The following is a 16319-nucleotide window of genomic DNA, read 5'->3' as shown; positions in this document are numbered from 1 at the left end:
TCATTTTTTAACTCAAAAACACGACTGTCTTAGCGACCAACCACCGGGCTTAGCAAGTTTTCTGGGGGAAACTTGAGTGTAATATTGTATTAAATAAGTAAATTCTGCAGAATATGCTCATGTTTTTATCTGATTAATCAATTAACCATCAGAATAAAATTGTAATGGATTACTAAAGTATTCTGCAGTGCAGCACCAACATAAACATCTTACAAGATGTTAGTTTTGTTCCTTGTGTCGCCTGGAAGCTTTTAAAAGAAGAAAACCCGCCTGGACGGCGCGGATCGGGTTGCATGTTGGTGAGTTGCTGCAGGTGTAACACAGAGCAGAGGTGAAGGCAATAAAAACAGAGCCGCTCTGACTCATTAGTGATGCTCACCTGCAGTGTTTGGAGTCTCGTCAGCAGCATGCCTTCTGTCAGCGCTAACGCCGCCGCCGCGTGTCTGGCGTCGCTGCAGGTGGTGATGAACAATCAGCGCAAGATCATCTGGCCTGGAGGCGAGACGGAGAAACCGCAGGGCTTCCAGATGTCGACCCGATTAAAGGTGGGCGGACTCGGACACGGCACACACGTCCATTCGATGTCCTCACACCACAGGAGCTGCGCTGCGCTGCAAAAACACATTTACCAAGGATTATTGGTCTATTTTCTACTGCAAATATCTTAGTACACTTGAAATGAGAAAAAAACTGCTTAGAAGTAACTTTTCAACAAAATATAGGAGGTTGTTTTAAGTGAACTATTCCTTAATATGGAGGAAAACGTTTCTAGTTTCACTGGCAGATTATTTCACTTACACCATGGAAAAATATTTTATCTTGTTAAACAGTAAAACTAGAACTTTTTCATCAATATTAGCCAATTATTGACTTAAAATTAGTTCCTATATCTTGCTGAAAAGTTACTTCTGGGCAGGTTTTGTCTTATTTCAGGTGCACTAAGACATGTGCAGTAGAAACTAGACAAAAAATACTTGGCAAATGTTGTGTTTCTGCATTGTGGATACTCTGCGGTTACCTAGCAACGCCAGCCAAGTCCAGCCCTGTTGCCTAGCAACCTAAGCGGAACACCAGCACCATCGGTCAGCTACTCCTGAAATAGTTTTCAGCTGTTTGAAAACCAAAAAATCCTTATTTTTTGTGCGATATTTGATCTTTTTAGTTACTTTTCAGTGGATTCAACTAAAGAGACGCACAGATTTATCTTTTCTGATGAATTGTCCTGTTTTGACTCAAATGGTGTACACTGCAAAAACACAAAATCTTGCCAAATATTTTTGGTCTAGTTTCTACTGCAAGTATCTTAGTAAACTTGAAGATATTTTAACTTATTATATGGGGAAACTTCTTGTTCCACTGCTAGATATTCTACCGATCACTAGTATTTTTTAATCAGTATTAAGGAATTATTTATGTAAAACAAGCTCATGTATTCAGTTGTCAGTCAGTTTTGTATAATTTCAAGTTGACAAAGTTATTTGCGCTAGAAATGAGTCAAAAATATTTGGTAAGATTGAGTTTTTGCAGTGTAAGATTTATCCATTTGTTTTTAAAATGTATTATCTACTGCAGGTTTTCAGCTCTTTGAAGGAAACTAAATCCTTTTCCTTTCCCTTCAGATTTGATCTGTGGATTTAACTAACAAGATGCTGACAGATTATCCTCTTTTGCTAAATTGTCATTTTGCTTAAATGCTCCATGCCTCAAGTTTAGGAGTCTTTTTAATGCTTTTTAACGATTACAGTTTAATCCGAACTGTATACCTGCTGCAGATTGTGACGATTCACCAGGAGCCATTTGTGTATGTGAAACCGACGATGCAAGACGGGACCTGCAACGAGGAAAAGGCATTAAATGGAGTGATTATAAAGAAGGTTATCTGTACCGGGCCCAACGAGACCATCCCAGGTAAAACAACAGACGCATTTCTCATTTGACCACATATGCAGTAAGTTAGAATATTATTCAAAGGTTAAATTAGTTCAGTAAGCAGTAAATTAATTGGTTACGTAGTTTCATTACCTACAGAGGGATTTATTTCAAATATTTATTCAACACAATCTGGTCCAGCAGACAATCACTGACACCTTCTACAAAGTGGATAAGCCACAAGATGAAAATGGGAAATTTAGTGGACGGAAAAAATGTACAAGAGCAAAAAAATCAACAAACAGGGAAAACTGCACCCTCAGTAGGAATGTGAAGCGGTTCAGTCAAAAAGATACGGGTTAACTACTGAGAATATTGAAAACGGTACAACATCATCTCATCTGGTTGAGATTTCTTTAACAAAAATATTTTTTTCATTTTTATTACCTGTAAATCATCAACATTAAAGCTTAAGTTGGAATATTTCACTCCAAAAATAATTAATCTATGTAACATATGAGTTCATTCTGAAATAAATTCACTTTAGATGAAAATGCAGCTTCTGTTCTGACGTAGCTCTTCGAAAGTCTCTTCAGCCTTTATATTTATATTAAAACCAGTAAATGTGACGTCCAGCATGAATGTTGGTGGTTTTTTCCAGGGCGTCCCATCGTGCCGCAGTGCTGCTACGGCTTCTGTGTCGACCTGCTGATCAAACTGGCCATGACCATGAACTTCACCTACGAGGTCCACCTGGTGGCTGACGGGAAGTTTGGAACCCAAGAGCGGGTGAAAAAAAACACATTTCATAAAAATAAAATTAAAAATCATTAATTTGGAATTTTTTTGTAGAGCATCTATAAAATATTTAAAAGAAAATGCATCTTGTGAAGCTGTTGGCTGGGCGTTTGCAAAGCAGCCAATCCAGGAGCAGCATTCATTTTCCTCGGCTCTGATTGGCTGAGAGCAGATAAGGAGTACCATAGATGCTAGATTCTTTTGTAATGCTAAATAATATGTGCATATTAACACATATTAACATATATTTCTGTTGTTTGAATTATCGAATAAGAGTTTTTAGAAGGACTCAAGTATTCATAATTTTCGTTATTTGTAGGCGGTTGTGGTCCTGAACCCCCACAAATAAATCTGTAACTTAATTAGAAAAGGGAATAATTCATCTTTTGTTAATTACTAAATGTTTTGAAGGAAGTATCACATCAAACATCCAAGAAAAATGAATAAAACAAACGAAAAAACAATCCAACTCAGATAAGGGGGACATATTATGCAAAATTATCATTTTGGACGTTTTGGATTCATGTTTGGATTCATTCTGCTTCTAGAAACAAACCAAGCACTTAAAAAACAACAACAAAAAACACCTTGCTGATTTTTTAGCAACAAGTTAATGTTTTTTAGTGTCTAGAAAATGAGCCATTTCAAGAAACTCCAGAACGTTAAGCCTCAACCTGCCATTCCACTGTTGCCTAGCAACCACATGTGAGCTCCAGCCCGTTACCAAGCAACAAAAGCTGAGTTCCATCTAGTTTGGTCAGCTGGTTTTACCGCTGTATGCGCTGCACAATGGCTGCTGGAAAAGACGAGTGTTGTGTTGTTGACTTGCCATCCGGAAACCACTTGTTGGTTGTGCAGGAGGTTCTTCTAATGCTTTTCAAAGATGTACGGCTGTGTAATCGGGCACCTGTTTGCAGCCATTTTCATGTGCGAGTGTAAACGTTGAGTTGATGGCCAGCAGCAGCTTATTTGGATTGGAAGTGACAAGACACCATAAAATCTATATTAAAAAAAGATTTTCTGCAACAAATGTAACAAACATGTTTCTATAGACCATAGATCTATCCTAAACTGTTCAAGGAAGCATAATAGCTCACCTTTTGTTTTCTAATTATTGTAGACAATTTAAGCATAAAGTAAAAGAAGAATAGCGAGCACCCTGTGGTTGTTAAATGCATCGTTTTAAATGTTTTAGGTCAGTTTTTGGTTAATACTTTTATGGGAAGCTCTGCAGGAGTCCACTTTTCATCTGGGTTGAGGTTACTGCAGAGATCCGTAGAGGAGAAGAGGAGGAAACTGGCTGAACCAAAAATAACCTCTGTCCTTATTCATAATACATCAAAGTAGGGTATCCCACTGTAGCGCTGCAGCAGACATAAAACACAAAGAGCAGCACAAACAAAATCATAATTTACTTCATTCGTATGAATATAGATCATTTTTAGCCAATAAGTTCAATAATTTCCATTCTGATTATTAATACTTTGTTTACAGAAGCTTTTATTTATTGTTCTTGGTGTCATGTTTTATTTTTAATCTTTAATTAGTGTTCTATACAAATTTAGAGTTTATTGGTCAAAATACTAACAAAATACAGCTCTGGTAAAAATTAAGAGACCACTTAAAATGATCAGTTTCTCCAATTTTACTCTTGTTTAGGTTTATGTTTGAGTGAAATGAACATTGTTCTGTTACTCTATGAACTACTGACAACAAACTTCCAAGCAAATTATTTACAGAAAACCAGAAAAGATGCAGTTCTTTCAGTCCTCAAATAATGCAAAGAAAACAAGGTCATAAACAACAATACTAATTTAACTCAGAAATCAATATTTGGAGGAATAACCAGGAGGTTTTCAATGGGGCTCAGTGCAGAGCTCTCTCAATTCTGTTCCCCAGAACTGAATATCTTGAAAATGGTGTCAAAACAACAATAATTACCAGGATGATTTATCCGTTTCTGTCTTGCATTTCTTCTTTAACTTCTGCCATGCAGACACTCAGACTCTGTAAAAAAACAACATATTTAGTTACTGGATGAATTATTGAGGGAGCATGGTGCCTTAAAGTGGTTTGGCTGCCAACAATCAGTACTTATAGCTGGGAAGATCATGGCTGTCAGCCAGGATGTTTTGTCGTAAGGAGTTTGTCTTCATGCTTCGGTCGCTCCTGTTGTGTTTTCCGCAGCGTCGTGTCAGATTAGCACATAGAGTTTCAGGGTTAATGCTACTTTTTCTAACACTGGAAAGTGCTGAGAGGGATGCAAAGCTCACTACTACATTAAAAAAGCTGTGGAGATGCAAACGATGCTCTTGCAGTTTGCGCCCTGCAACGTGAACCGCCTCAAACCAGTTTCATGTCTGACGCCTCTGTGTGTGCAGACTTGCGCTCCTACGCACTGCAGGGTTATTGATGCCTTTGCTTTTGTACTTCAGGTGAACAACAGCAACAAGAAGGAGTGGAACGGCATGATGGGAGAGCTGCTGGGTGGGCTGGCTGACATGATTGTGGCCCCGCTGACCATAAACAACGAGCGTGCCCAGTACATAGAGTTCTCTAAACCCTTTAAATATCAAGGCCTCACTATCCTAGTCAAAAAGGTGAGAGACACACACATGGTCCTTTTGCCCAGCTATTTATTACTAGAAGTCCTACTGTGTTAAATTTAACTTTTTTTATTATTCTGTACATTATTTCAGCTGTTACAGTTCCCACCATTATCTAGCTAACAGCTGGCCAGATGCTAGCTAACAGTGAGGTCAAATTTGAATGAACAGCAGTTGAGAGAAACACTGTCAGCTTCTCAAAGTTAGGCTAACAGATGCTCTGTGCGGCTAACAGCTCCTATGAATCAAGCTGAGTCAACTTAATGGCTGCTCAGAGTATAGTTAGCTAGCTGCTAGCTCTGAGTCGAGCTAGCAGCTAGTCGGAGCCAACTTAACAAAATTTAGTTTAGATAACAGCTGCTCAAACTCAAGCTAACAGCTACTTAAAGTCAAGCTAACAGCTGGTCAAAGTCAAGCTAACAGCTACTTAAAGTCAAGCTAACAGCTACTTAAACTCAAGCTAATGTGCTCAGAGTTGATTTAACAGTTATTTACAGTTATTGTAAGCTAAAAACTACCTAGTCAGAGTAACAGCATGAAATCAGTTCAAGAACCGTTTAGAAATCTAATTTATTAGATTTCTAAACGGTTACCTAGCAACTTATAACATGGAAATTTTTTCCATGTTATAAGTATCTAAGATAAAAATCTAGTAAGTGGACTAATTCCTGTATTCAGATCTCATCATCATTTCTGTGTTGTATAGTTTTGTTGCTGTTTTACCTCCGCTGTTGCTGTTTAACGTATTTTGCAACAAATCGGATGCGACCTCTGCTGTCCTCCTATCATTCTGATGTAATCGACTGATAACCTAATATACTGTATGTGTTTTTAGGAAATTCCTCGAAGTACGCTGGACTCATTTATGCAGCCGTTCCAGAGTACGCTGTGGCTGCTGGTGGGTCTTTCGGTGCATGTGGTGGCGGTGATGCTTTACCTTCTAGACCGGTTCAGGTACAAGAAGGGCGTGTTTGTCCATATGTGTGTTTGTATACACAGTGTGTGTATGTTTATATGCACTCCTCAGCACTGCAGATCTTCCCTCAGTGTGGATGAGATGGCAGACAGAGGTGAAGATTGCCTCCGACCATCCCACTGCTCTGTCCCCGTGCTACAGTCTTTAGCCTTTTTCCTTTCCTCCGACAGCTAATCTCTGTCTTGCTTCGCTCACTCATGTTCAGTTCCCTCCTTCTCCTGGGAAAATGCTGGGATTCATTCCCCTGTGTGTCCTCAAAGAAATCTCATTTTGTCCTCTGCAACCCTCCCGATTTCTTCCCTCTAGTCCATTTGGAAGATTTAAAGTAAACAGTGAGGAAGAAGAAGAAGATGCCCTCACCTTGTCATCTGCCATGTGGTTCTCCTGGGGAGTTTTGCTGAACTCTGGAATTGGAGAAGGTCAGACTTAACAACTTATTTGCTTATCTAAGGGGTTATTTTCACTGCAAAAACACAAAATGTTACCAAGTGTGTTTTAACCAGCTCATCAAACTGCTGGAGTTCCGCTTGGGTTGCTAGGTAACGGAACTGGACTCCACTGGCGTTGCTAGGTAACGGCGCATTTCCCACACTACAAAAACACAAAACCTTAGCAAGCATTTTTGGTCGAGTTTCTAGTGCAAGTATCTTAGTGCATTTGAAATAAGACAAAACTAACTTACAAGTGACTTGTCAGCAAACTTGTTTTAAGTCAATAATCCTTTAGCGTTGATGAAAAAGTTCTAGTTCCACTTAAAACATGAGATTTTTTCCATGTTATATGAAATAAAATGGAACTAATACATCAAAGTGTCAAACTCAAGGCCCGTGGGCCAAATCCGGCCCCCCATAAAGCTTTATGTGGCCCAGAGGAATGCATAAATAGAGCCTTAAAAATAACTGTTGTATGCTTAAATAGTGTTTTATTAATCAAATGAAAGCAGTTTTAAACAGAAGAGGACACCAAAAAATAACTTTAACTTTTTTAAGATCAAAAGTCAGAATCTGTGAGAAATAAAACATTCTGAGAAAAAAGCAAAAGTCCTGGGAAAAAATCAATTCTGAGATAAAACAGTCAAAATTCTGAGAAAAAAACATCAAAAATGTTCTGACATTTTCCTTGAATTTTCACTTTTGATTTGAGAAAATTAAAGCCAGAGTGATTTTTATTTTCCGGTGGTCATAATCTTCTTCTATAGTTTTCACACCAAATTCCATCAGTGTGGCATGAAGTTCACGGCTGTTTACCTTTAAGAAGTTCTCATTGAGTGCTGAGGCGGCTCTTTATTCATATTTTAGAGGTTTGTTAACACATTTTAAGGACATTCATGATCTCGATACGATCCAAAATGAAAGGCGTCCCTGATCTCGACTTACTTTAACCAGCTCTAGCAGCTCTGAAAGTTGCCTGGCTTGACTCCTCTTCATTTGAATAGATCACGACTCCAATTAAAAGGGGAAATCTTCTTAATCAGAAATTAATATCCAGTGTGTTATAGAGTTTAACTTTTATCAGATGATAGAAAGTTCTCCCTGCGTCCCTCTGTGGGCTGAAGGCAGCTTTGGTCTGTTTGCTCTCTGCCGGGCAGGCAGACAATGCTGCCTTTCATTGGTAATGGCTTCTGGGATGCCTGGAGGTTCCTCACTTTGGATTCTTGACAGGGTGAAGAAAATCACCCAGGAAGCTGCAGCTTCCAGGGAAGGCGTCGTCATGGTGACAGAATCAGTCAAAAACAAGCGGGCTACCGGGAAAATACAACCAATCTGCCGACAACAAATACTGAATCCATCTGTTTGTTCCAAGAACAGACAAACGAAGCCATCAATCAGTCGAGCTAAAGGCAAATCCGATCAAAAAGATTAACAACGTTTATGCATAATTCACTTTTTCACCTTTTAATACTTTCATTTTAGTCTCAACTGCTTCTAAAAACAGTCTAAGCATAAAACAAAAACATCACCCAGTCGTTATTTGTCAATAAGTTGAAGTAAAAATGAGCCGTTTCAAAAACCCCTTATTGTTAAGTTGCGATCGACAGACACTGCTCCGTTACCTAGCAACGCCGGCCAAGTCCAGCCCGTTACCTAGCAACCCAAGCTGAGCTCCAGCACGTTTGGTCAGCTGGTTTTACTGCTGTACAATGGCTGCTAGAAAAGACAAGTGTTTTGTTGTTGACTCACCATCCAGAAACCAGTTGCTGGATTCTTGTTGGTTGTGCAGAAGGCTCCACCTCTGCTTCTCAAAGATCTACGTTTGTATAATTGTGGATCTGCTTGCAGCCATTTTCACATGCAAGTGTAAAGATTCACTAAAGGGGCGTGGTCAGCAACAGCTTAAAACAGCTAAAATCTCATTATCTAAGACTGATTTTATGCATAAAATGTAATAAACATGTTTTGTATAGGCCATAGATCTTTCCTAACCTGTTCTAGGAAGCATTATAAGTCACCAGAACTGAAAACAGGTCTTGATCTCAACACAGGTGCACCGCGCAGCTTTTCAGCGAGAATCCTTGGCATGGTGTGGGCTGGTTTTGCTATGATCATTGTGGCTTCTTACACTGCCAACCTGGCTGCCTTCCTGGTGCTGGACCGGCCTGAGGAGCGCATCACCGGCATCAATGACCCAAGGGTGGGAAACGCACCAACCATTCATATGATTCAACTGCTCGTTTTTCAACTTTTATTTAACCAGGATGTAACTAGTCAAGCTAGCAGCTGGTTGGAGTCAAGCTAACAACTACTTAAAGTCAGTTTAATGGCTGATGGGGTCGATTTAGTGGTTTATCTTAGTCAAGCTAACTGCTATTTGGAGCCAACTTAACAAATGCTGAACTCAGGCCAATAGCTGCTCAAAATTTCAGGATAGCAAATGCTCCAAGTCAATTTAATGGCTGCTGGGGTCAATTTAGCGCCTGATCTTAGGTCAAGCTAACTGCTACTCGTGGCCAACTTGGCAAATTCTTAAACTCAAGCTGACCGCTGCTCAAAGTAACATTTATAAATGCTCAGAGTCAAGCTGAAAACAAACTGCTCAAAATCAATTTAGCGACGGCTTTGAGTTGTTTTAGCTGCTTTTCTGAGTCAGGCTAACAGCTACATCCAGCCAACTTAGAAAATGCTCAAACTCAAGCTAATAGCTGCTTAGAATCAAGCTAAAAACTGATCCAAATCAATTTAATGACTGCTTTGAGTGAAGCTAACAGCTACTTTGTGCCAACCTAGTACAATCAAACTGAAGCTAATAGCTACTTACAGCCAACTTAGCAAGTGCTGAAACTCAAGCCAGCAATGCAAACTGTTAGCAGAAGACAGGATGAATGATTGAATGTTTGCTGTCCTTCTCTGTGTGCAGCTGAGAAACCCATCTGATAAATTCATCTACGCCACGGTGAAGCAAAGCTCCGTGGACATCTACTTCCGACGACAGGTGGAGCTTAGCACTATGTACCGCCACATGGAGAAACACAACTATGAGAGTGCTGCAGAGGCTATCCAGGCCGTGCGTGACAAGTGAGTCTCGGCCAGGCCGGGCCGACCGGAGCGTACGTCGGCCGGCTGCTTCGCACAGATTAGGGCCAGTCCGGTTTATGGCGGGCCAGAAGGGAACATGGACCTCCGGGCCAGATGGAAGCAGCAGGACTTACTGCAACCTTTCATTCTGTCCCGGGTCCATTACTCCTGGCGCTGACACAAACGAGCGTGAGGTTGAGCTAACGTTGAGCGTAGGCGCGCCCTTTTCCAGGTCAAACCCGGCCGAACGTCAGAACCCGACGGGGGCAGGCGGCCTCGACCGTCTGGCCTTGGATTTCATTTGGTAAACGCTGAATGACACTTGATTTGGTGTGCGAGGAAGAGAAGGTTGGGAGGCGTAAATGTGTATGTAAATCATTGTACTGTTGCACCATAACCCGCTCCTTCCCCTCCTCCCTCCTCCCTCCCTTCCTGCCCGTTCCCCCCCCACAGCAAGCTGCATGCTTTCATCTGGGACTCTGCGGTGCTGGAGTTTGAAGCCTCGCAGAAGTGCGACCTGGTGACCACGGGAGAGCTGTTTTTCCGTTCGGGCTTTGGCATAGGCATGCGCAAGGACAGCCCCTGGAAACAGAATGTGTCCCTGGCCATTCTCAGGTCTGTCCCAGCGGAAGCTGCGATTCTCGTATGAACTTTGGTTTTTGTTTCATTTCTTTCTTATTCGTATGATTTTATAGTCACGATCCGATAGTTTACAGTCATTCAATATGCAATTATGGAGGAGGATTAGAGCCGATGTAAAAAATAAAAAATCGGACTTAAATCTTAGAATTCTGACTTTTTCCTCAGAATTTCAGAATTCCGATTTTTTTAGAAAAATTCTTCGTTTAATCTCTGAAATTTGATTTCGATCTCAGAATTCTGACTTTTTTTCCCTCAGAATTTCAGAATTTTGACTTTAAGCTCCAGAATTTTTATGTTTATCTCAGAGTTCGGAATTTAATCTCAGAATTCCGACTTTTTTTCCTAAGAATTCGTACTTTTTTCTTTGAATTTTGACTTCAATCTCAGAATTTTGACTTTTTTATATTTCTCAGATAAAGAATAATTTTTTCTCAGAAATCTCAGATTTCTTACTTTTTTCACCAGAATTTCAGAATTCTTATATTTGTCTCAGAATTCTTAATTTTTTCTCCAAATTTTGACTTCAATCTCAGAATTTCAACTTTTTTCTAAGAATTCTAATTTTAAATTCAGAATTCTGACTTTTTTCTCTGAATTCTTTTTTCTCTGAATCTTGACTTTAATCTCAACATTTTGACTTTAATCTCCTGAGATCAAAAGTCCGGTTGCTGTTGGTTCTTATTCAGATTTTTTTCTCTCATAAACCTGAGAAAAAAAATAATTATTTTTTCTTTTTTCAGGCCCTAATCCTCATCCATACTCAATACATCAGCTTATGTGACATCTTGTTATATCTTCCCTCTCCAGCATTGTTTGTGAAGTTTCTGTCTGTTTGTTGGACCATCTGTCTCTGTTCCACATGGGAGTAAGCGGCTCGAAGGTTCTGCCTCTGGAGGCGCCGTATTAACTTCTCCACCTCTCTCCCCACTCCCCCCGACCCCCTGCAGTTCTCATGAGAACGGCTTCATGGAAGACCTAGATAAAACCTGGGTGAGATACCAGGAGTGTGACTCACGGAGCAATGCCCCAGCCACACTCACCTTTGAGAACATGGCAGGTATGGTCCCCTCTGCGTAGAAAAAGCCTTAAAAGTGATTGGACAAAAACTGCAGTGGTAAGTTACTGTAGCCCTTTTTTGTCCAATACCTTTGCCGTACTTTTTTTCTTGGTGTCAGTGTGGGTGCTCTGTGACAGTTTTGTGCCGTTCTTCGATATTGTTATTGTTTACAGCCGCTGTCGTCAACTTGGAGCTGGTGAAGGAAACCGGGGCGACCGCTGAGCATCACAAGCGTTCATGCTCAGTGGGAGCGGCGTTATCCGAGACCGGATCCTCACCTGTTTCCGTTTTTCTGTTTCTCTCCCCCGACACCAGGAGTCTTCATGCTGGTGGCCGGAGGCATTGCGGCGGGGATCTTCCTCATCTTCATCGAAATCGCCTATAAACGCCATAAAGACGCCCGCAGGAAGCAGATGCAGCTGGCCTTTGCGGCCGTCAACGTCTGGAGGAAGAACCTGCAGGTAGGAACGATTCTGCTTCGCCGGTAACCTGAGAACCGCCACCTCCTTTATCTGAGGCACATGTGTCAAACTGGAGGCCTGCGGGCCAAATCCGGCCCGCCATCAAGCTTTATGTGGCCCAGACGGACACGCAATAGAGCCTTGAAATTTACAGTTGTATGCTTAAAAAATATTTTACCAATCAAAAGAAAGCAGTTTTCAGTGGAAGAGGATTAGGGACACCGGGGAAAAAAATTCTGTCTTTCTTCTTAGAATTTACCAGAATCATTCAGATTTTAATATTCTAAGATCAAAAGTCAGAATTATGAGGGAGAAAAGGTAAAAATCCTGAAGCAAAAGTCAAAATTCTCAGAATAGTTAAAATTCAGGGAAAAAAATCAAATCTGAGAAAAATGGAAAATTCTGAGAGAAAAGACAAAATTCTGAAAAAGAATTCTGAGAAAAAAGTGAAAATTCTGAAACGAAAGACAAAAATCTGGAAACAAATAAATTCTGAGGAAAAAGTGAAAATTCAGAGAAAACAAAATCATGTATCCAAAAATAATTGAAATTCTGAATAAAGTCAAAATTCTGAGAAAAACTTTTTTCTCAGAATTTTGACTTTAGATTTTAAAAAATAAAACCCAGAATTATTTTTTTCTGTGGTCATAATCTTCTTCTTCATTCTGCCAACCTCCATCGATGTGAAATGGAGTCCAGCGTTCTCTAACTGTAACTCACCGAGTGCAGAGCGGCTCTTTATTCCTGTTTTAGAGGTTTGTTCCTGGGTTTCATCAACACATTCTACCACAACCGGCCCTCTGAGGACATTCATTATCTCGACACGGCCCAAAATAAAACCCAGCTCTATGTCGTCCCTGCGGGTTCTGGAAGGCCGCTTTCAGGGTCCGGATTGTTTTCAGGAGTCGAACTGCAGCCGTATCTCTTGTGTGTGCCTGCAGGACAGTAAGGAAGCCTCTGGAAGTCAAGCGGTGACTGGGACTCCCTCGTTAGTATGTAGCACTCCTACGTCACCGCTCGCTAGTAGAAAATAAGTAAACTAAGTCGCCTCTAACATAGTGATGTCATGTAAAACCTCTCTTAGCTGCTTCATGGCATGGTGGAGTGTTTCTTTAAGCTGATCTGCTTCGTAAGGTCAAAGAAAAGTAGCAGTGGTTTTAGCAGAACTGATGCTTTGATTGTCCCAACATTGACCTCTTCTCTCTCTCAACAGCCAGGAGCAAAACATACAAATAGAGCATAAAAACAATCAATGCTTTGTCTGAGTCGGACAGTAGCGACCCATTTTTACTGCTAGACAGCAGAAACATGACGTGCAGCAGAGCAGGAAAAACACGCTTGAGGCTCTGCAGAGCAGCACAATCATAAAACAATCTGTTTAAAGGGTCAGTTCACACAAACCTTCAACATGTTCTTCCAGGTTAGAGATTTCTGGTTTATTTATTTTTACTATTCACGTACAGTACTGTGCAAAAGCTTCATGTTTGGTATTTAAACTCTCACTGTTTGGGATTAATTTTAAATGTTTCGTTCATTTCCTGTCGGATTGCCAAGATTAAAGTTCAATGCCACAAAAAAACATTTAAAATGGTTAAAACGGTTGATAAATGCTACATTAAAATATATTAATCAGTGCCATCCACTTTCTGAAGGAGAAAATTTTTGGCCTTTTGAAAAGATTGCACTGTAAAACAGAGTTTGGTCACTCCACTTGACTCAGTTTAGTTTTCTTGTTGCTTTGACTTTAGCTGTCAAGTTCAAAACACTTAACTGTCTTTAGAAATTATATTAAAATAAAAATGATTAGTTAAGAGAAATTTTTTAAATGTTGCCTCAACTTTTTAAAGCTTTTATTTAAAAAAATGTTTTCAACTTCTGAACTCATTTCTACGTTAAGCCAACTTTGTAATGTTAAATTTTTAAAATGTTTATTCTGTTTAAATTATGTTAGTGAGTCCAAATGAAATTATTTTATTCAGGTCGGGAATATTAAAAAAATATTTTACTAAATTTCCAACAAAAAACAGAAACAAAAATTTTGTGATTTATTTGTTGACTCAAATTTTATGAGATTAGTAAAATTAAGATTTATGAGAGTTCATGGTCGCTATGATTATTAAGATCTGCTGAGGCAAAGACAAAGATCAAACTTTGAAAGTTTTTCAGGGTGTTCTCCCACAACTGCAACATTTCTTACATTTTCAGTTGCTGTGTTTCGCTTTCACACTGCATTGTGTCAAACTAACCAAACTAATTGATACGCCTGTTCCCCTCCTCGCCTGTGGGGGCGCTGCACCAAGTATTACCGAAAGAAACAACACAAAAACCTCTGAGGAAAACAATTAGCGCAGCTTCCTTCTTCATGAAATGTAAACACGGAGAGCCGTAAAAGTTTAGCAGTTGTAGAATTTCTTCCCGCTAACTTTAGACTCTCAAATTAGTTTTGGTTGCATTTACGCAGAATGTCACACATGCGGCCAAATATGGAGGGCAAAAAGACGACTCTTTCACATGCCATCCATCGCCGCGCTGCCGCGGTAGAACAACTCAGTTAATTAAATGAAACCTGGAGATGTAGCTATCATTAATCCAGTGTAGTGCCACAGCAACAAAACGCAGGAAAATACGCTAAAGAACAACTCAAAACCTCTTGTATTCTTCTCTTTTCTCGCTCTCTCTGTCGGCTACTCTACACCCAGACTAGTTTCCATGGCAACTGACAACTTTATGTTTCAGGATTCAACACCAAAATACACTCAAACATTTCCCACACAAAGAACAGAACATTCAGTCCGTTACAGTTTTATGTTTTTAGGCTTGATGTTTATTTTGTGATTATTAATAAGTGATTGCTGTGGTAGATTAGCTGACACTGCTATTAGCTAAACTAACACTGCTAATTTAAGCACCTGCTCTGCTAATGATCTGCCAGAGTTGGTGTGTTTAGGTTCCATTTTTTTTAGATTTTAAATAAACCAAAACACACAGAATTCTGCAGCACATCTACATGTTACGGTTGTCATAGTCAAGCTAGCATAACTGAACTACTTCCCTCTTCCTCGCAATATTTTCTTAATTTAAACAAGTGGATAACCTGATCTTGTTATCCACTTGTTGTGTTAGCAATTATTAGCAAAGCACTGGATCCTTTTTCTTGTAGCAGGCGAACATTTAAGCCATTTTAGCACGTTACGTTGAGAACTTGACAGTTAAAACGAACGCTAGTCATTGTTAGTGAACAGGATCTTGCAACATATCTATAGAGTTCAACCAAACCAATAGGTTTGCAGATGGACCAGAGTTCAATTGCACATTCACACTTCACTACAAACTTTCTCGGCTAACGAACATGAAGGCTAAACAAAGAGCTAAAGCATGACTCAACAGTTTTGCACGGTACTGTATCCGTCTGAATCTGCTTTTTTTACTCGGGTTGACTGATTTCAGCTCTAATCAAGCAGCAGCAGGAAAAAGTTCCTTTATTCGGCCAATCAAGAATATGATTTGCAGCTGTGCTCCGATGCAATCAGTGCAGCTGTGAGGTTTCTGAACGTTACTCAGATTTTCTGTGGTTTGACGGCCGATCGCACTGAGAGTCAGTGATCCGGCCCTGGCAGTGTGTCTGTTGTCTGTCTGTCTGTGTTTGTCCCTGCTGGAATGACACAGCAGGGACTGGAGGAAGGTACAGTATGAATGTAAGTGCCTGTTTAACGGCGTCTACGTCACGCTGATAGACCTATCTGTTAGTCTCCTCATATGGATGTTCAAGTTTCAGAAACATGAAGCAGATTGAATGCATGCAGGGTGGCATCACTGAGAAAGGAGAACGACACATAACATGTTGATATTCTGAGGATCTCGTTGTCTGGCGGACAAAGATGGCCGCCGCTGCTTACTGACCGTCACTGTGGAGACGTATTTGCAGCGGCATCTTGCAGAACAACCACCGAGGGCGCCTGCAGAGTCCAACTAATTCAATTAGTTCAGCTTGAATGTTATTTCGAATCCTATCTGGGCGCGCTGATTACTCCACGCTCCAGTTTTCATAAATTGGAAGTGACAACTTGCTTATGTAGGACACAAATCATGATGACGGAGATATAAGATCAGTTTATGTGCCGTCCTCCTTCCTTAGTACGGCAAGCAGAAAAACCTGCAGTCTCATCGTTGGGATCATTTTGACTGCTTGTATGTCTTTCATATGTAATTGTGTGCCTATCCTGCCTCAGGTTAGTGTATTACAGCATTATGGAGGACTGTGCACATTCAAAAATAAATGTAGCTTCAGAGAAAGTGCACATCTGACTAAATCTGTGCAAGATGCTGCTTTTTTTTGTGCAAAAGCTGTAAGGTTTAATGCATGACTCACAGGGACTAAGCTGTTTTTCTATCTTAATT

General features: G+C 40.2%; 1 protein-coding gene across 11 annotated transcripts in view; it reads left to right on the top strand.

Annotated features, from left to right (window-relative positions):
- Positions 1-16319, top strand: part of grin1a (glutamate receptor, ionotropic, N-methyl D-aspartate 1a) — a 52961-nt gene that overhangs the window by 18344 nt on the left and 18298 nt on the right. For 7 of the 11 annotated variants that reach the window (XM_028025018.1, XM_028025016.1, XM_028025017.1 and 4 more), the window contains 11 exons: positions 459-545; positions 1773-1908; positions 2531-2658; positions 5103-5267; positions 6109-6227; positions 6556-6668; positions 8732-8880; positions 9604-9761; positions 10215-10376; positions 11351-11460; positions 11776-11921. In XM_028025018.1, the coding sequence (XP_027880819.1) occupies positions 459-545; positions 1773-1908; positions 2531-2658; positions 5103-5267; positions 6109-6227; positions 6556-6668; positions 8732-8880; positions 9604-9761; positions 10215-10376; positions 11351-11460; positions 11776-11921 (1473 nt within the window). Of the gene's footprint in view, positions 1-458; positions 546-1772; positions 1909-2530; positions 2659-5102; positions 5268-6108; positions 6228-6555; positions 6669-8731; positions 8881-9603; positions 9762-10214; positions 10377-11350; positions 11461-11775; positions 11922-12862; positions 12914-16319 lie in introns of all 11 variants that reach the window. The other 4 variants (XM_028025014.1, XM_028025009.1, XM_028025007.1 and 1 more) reach the window with 1 other exon arrangement.

Source organism: Xiphophorus couchianus, chromosome 8 (assembly GCF_001444195.1).
Source record: "Xiphophorus couchianus chromosome 8, X_couchianus-1.0, whole genome shotgun sequence".
In the NCBI taxonomy this organism is placed as follows: domain Eukaryota; kingdom Metazoa; phylum Chordata; class Actinopteri; order Cyprinodontiformes; family Poeciliidae; genus Xiphophorus; species Xiphophorus couchianus.
Note: the sequence above shows the minus strand (reverse complement) of the source record. Positions and strands in the feature narration are given on the sequence as shown.